Source organism: Eschrichtius robustus, chromosome 16, assembly GCF_028021215.1.
Source record: "Eschrichtius robustus isolate mEscRob2 chromosome 16, mEscRob2.pri, whole genome shotgun sequence".
NCBI lineage: Eukaryota > Metazoa > Chordata > Mammalia > Artiodactyla > Eschrichtiidae > Eschrichtius > Eschrichtius robustus.
Genome location: NC_090839.1, coordinates 30,635,423 through 30,636,814, shown reverse-complemented (window position 1 = coordinate 30,636,814; position 1,392 = coordinate 30,635,423). Strand labels below are relative to the sequence as shown.

The 1,392-nt window shown below is 70.3% G+C and overlaps 1 protein-coding gene across 1 annotated transcript; it reads right to left on the bottom strand.

Moving 5' to 3' along the window:
* OXT (oxytocin/neurophysin I prepropeptide) lies at positions 1 to 783 on the bottom strand. Its single transcript, XM_068524027.1, has 3 exons — positions 664 to 783; positions 148 to 349; positions 1 to 56 (listed from the first exon to the last, which is right to left on the bottom strand). The coding sequence occupies exons 1-3, from the start codon at positions 781 to 783 to the stop codon at positions 1 to 3; spliced, it is 378 nt and encodes a 125-aa protein (XP_068380128.1).
* Positions 784 to 1,392: the final 609 nt, after the last annotated feature.

The window sequence follows — 1,392 nt, the reverse complement described above, 5'->3', positions numbered from 1 at the left end:
TCAGAGCTGGGAGAAGGCGGCCTCGGGGTCGCAGGCGGGGTCGCCGCGGCAGCCATCTGCATGGAGAGACGCCGGGTCAGGGCCCGCAACGGCCCGCCCCTCCTGGTCCCGGTGTCCCGGTCCCGCCCCGGCCCCAGCCTGACTCACCCGGGCTGCAGCAGATGCCGGCGGCGGCGCAGCGGCCCCCGCTCCCGCACGGCTTCTGGCCCGACTGGCAGGGCGACGGCAGGTGGTTCTCCTCCTGGCAGCGCAGCGCCTCGGCCGTGCCCATGAAGCAGCCCAGCTCGTCCCCGCAGCAGATGCTGGGCCCGAAGCAGCGGCCTTTGCCCCCGGGGCCGCAGGGGAGACACTGGCGGGAGGGCGGGGGTGAGCCGCGGGCGAGGAGGGGCCCGGGCCCGGGAGGGAGACCCTGCGGGGCGGGGGGCTGAGCCGGGTCGGGGAGGACAGGGCAGAGGAGCGCCGGAGGTTCGGGGTCTCCCTGGCGCTCCTTGGGCCCCAGAAGCGGTCGAAGGAGGGGACTCAAAAGCTACTCGGCTCCCTTGGTTCCCAGGCCAGGCGGGGGGGCCGGCGCGGGGTCAGCGCGGGAAAGGGAGCGGCAGGGGCGACCCTGTGGCTGCGGGTTTCCCAGCCTCAAGCGCCGCGGGACTAGGGCTGGGCGCTCACCTTGCGTACGTCGAGGTCCAGCACGGCCCGCTTGCCGCCCAGGGGACAGTTCTGGATGTAGCAGGCGGAGGTCAGAGCCAGGAGGCCGAGCAGGCAGCAGGCGAGGCTGGGTCCGGCCATCGTGCGGGCGCGCTGGGTCCGGGGTCCGGCGGCTGCGCCGTCTCTCTGGTCCGGCTTTTTATGCCCAGGGGCCGCGTAGGCGGAGCAGTATCTAAGAGGGCCGCCGCATGACTGGTCACAGCAGGCCGCTGCGGGTCAGGCCCTGCGCCCCCAGCGTGCCCCCTCATTTGCAGGGGCCAGGCCGGGTCAAGGTCACCGCATCGGCTAATGGCTAATGGACCTGGCGATGATAGCGAATGCCGCTAGGGGAAGGAAGCAGCTCTGGGAGGGGAGCCGGTGCCGTGGCCTGGGCCCTAGGGTGGGACAGGGTTTGGGGCGGGGGGGGGCCCTGCAGCCCCCTCCCCCATTCCCAATACCTTGGGGTGGGGGTCAGGCTGGACCCTCGGGCCCCTCCAGGCCAGAAGAAACTCCGGCAGGACTCCCCCTCTGCCCTCTCGGTCAACCACACACGCAGCCTAGCTCCCCTCTGCAAAGAAGTTATTCTCTTCCTGAACACAGATTTCCTGGAACCCCAGCCCCACTCCCCACACCAGCAACCATTTCCCTGCACCCGGAACTGGGATCGGAAAAGATTTTATTTTCTCTCACTTCTAACTGAAATTCAGCCTT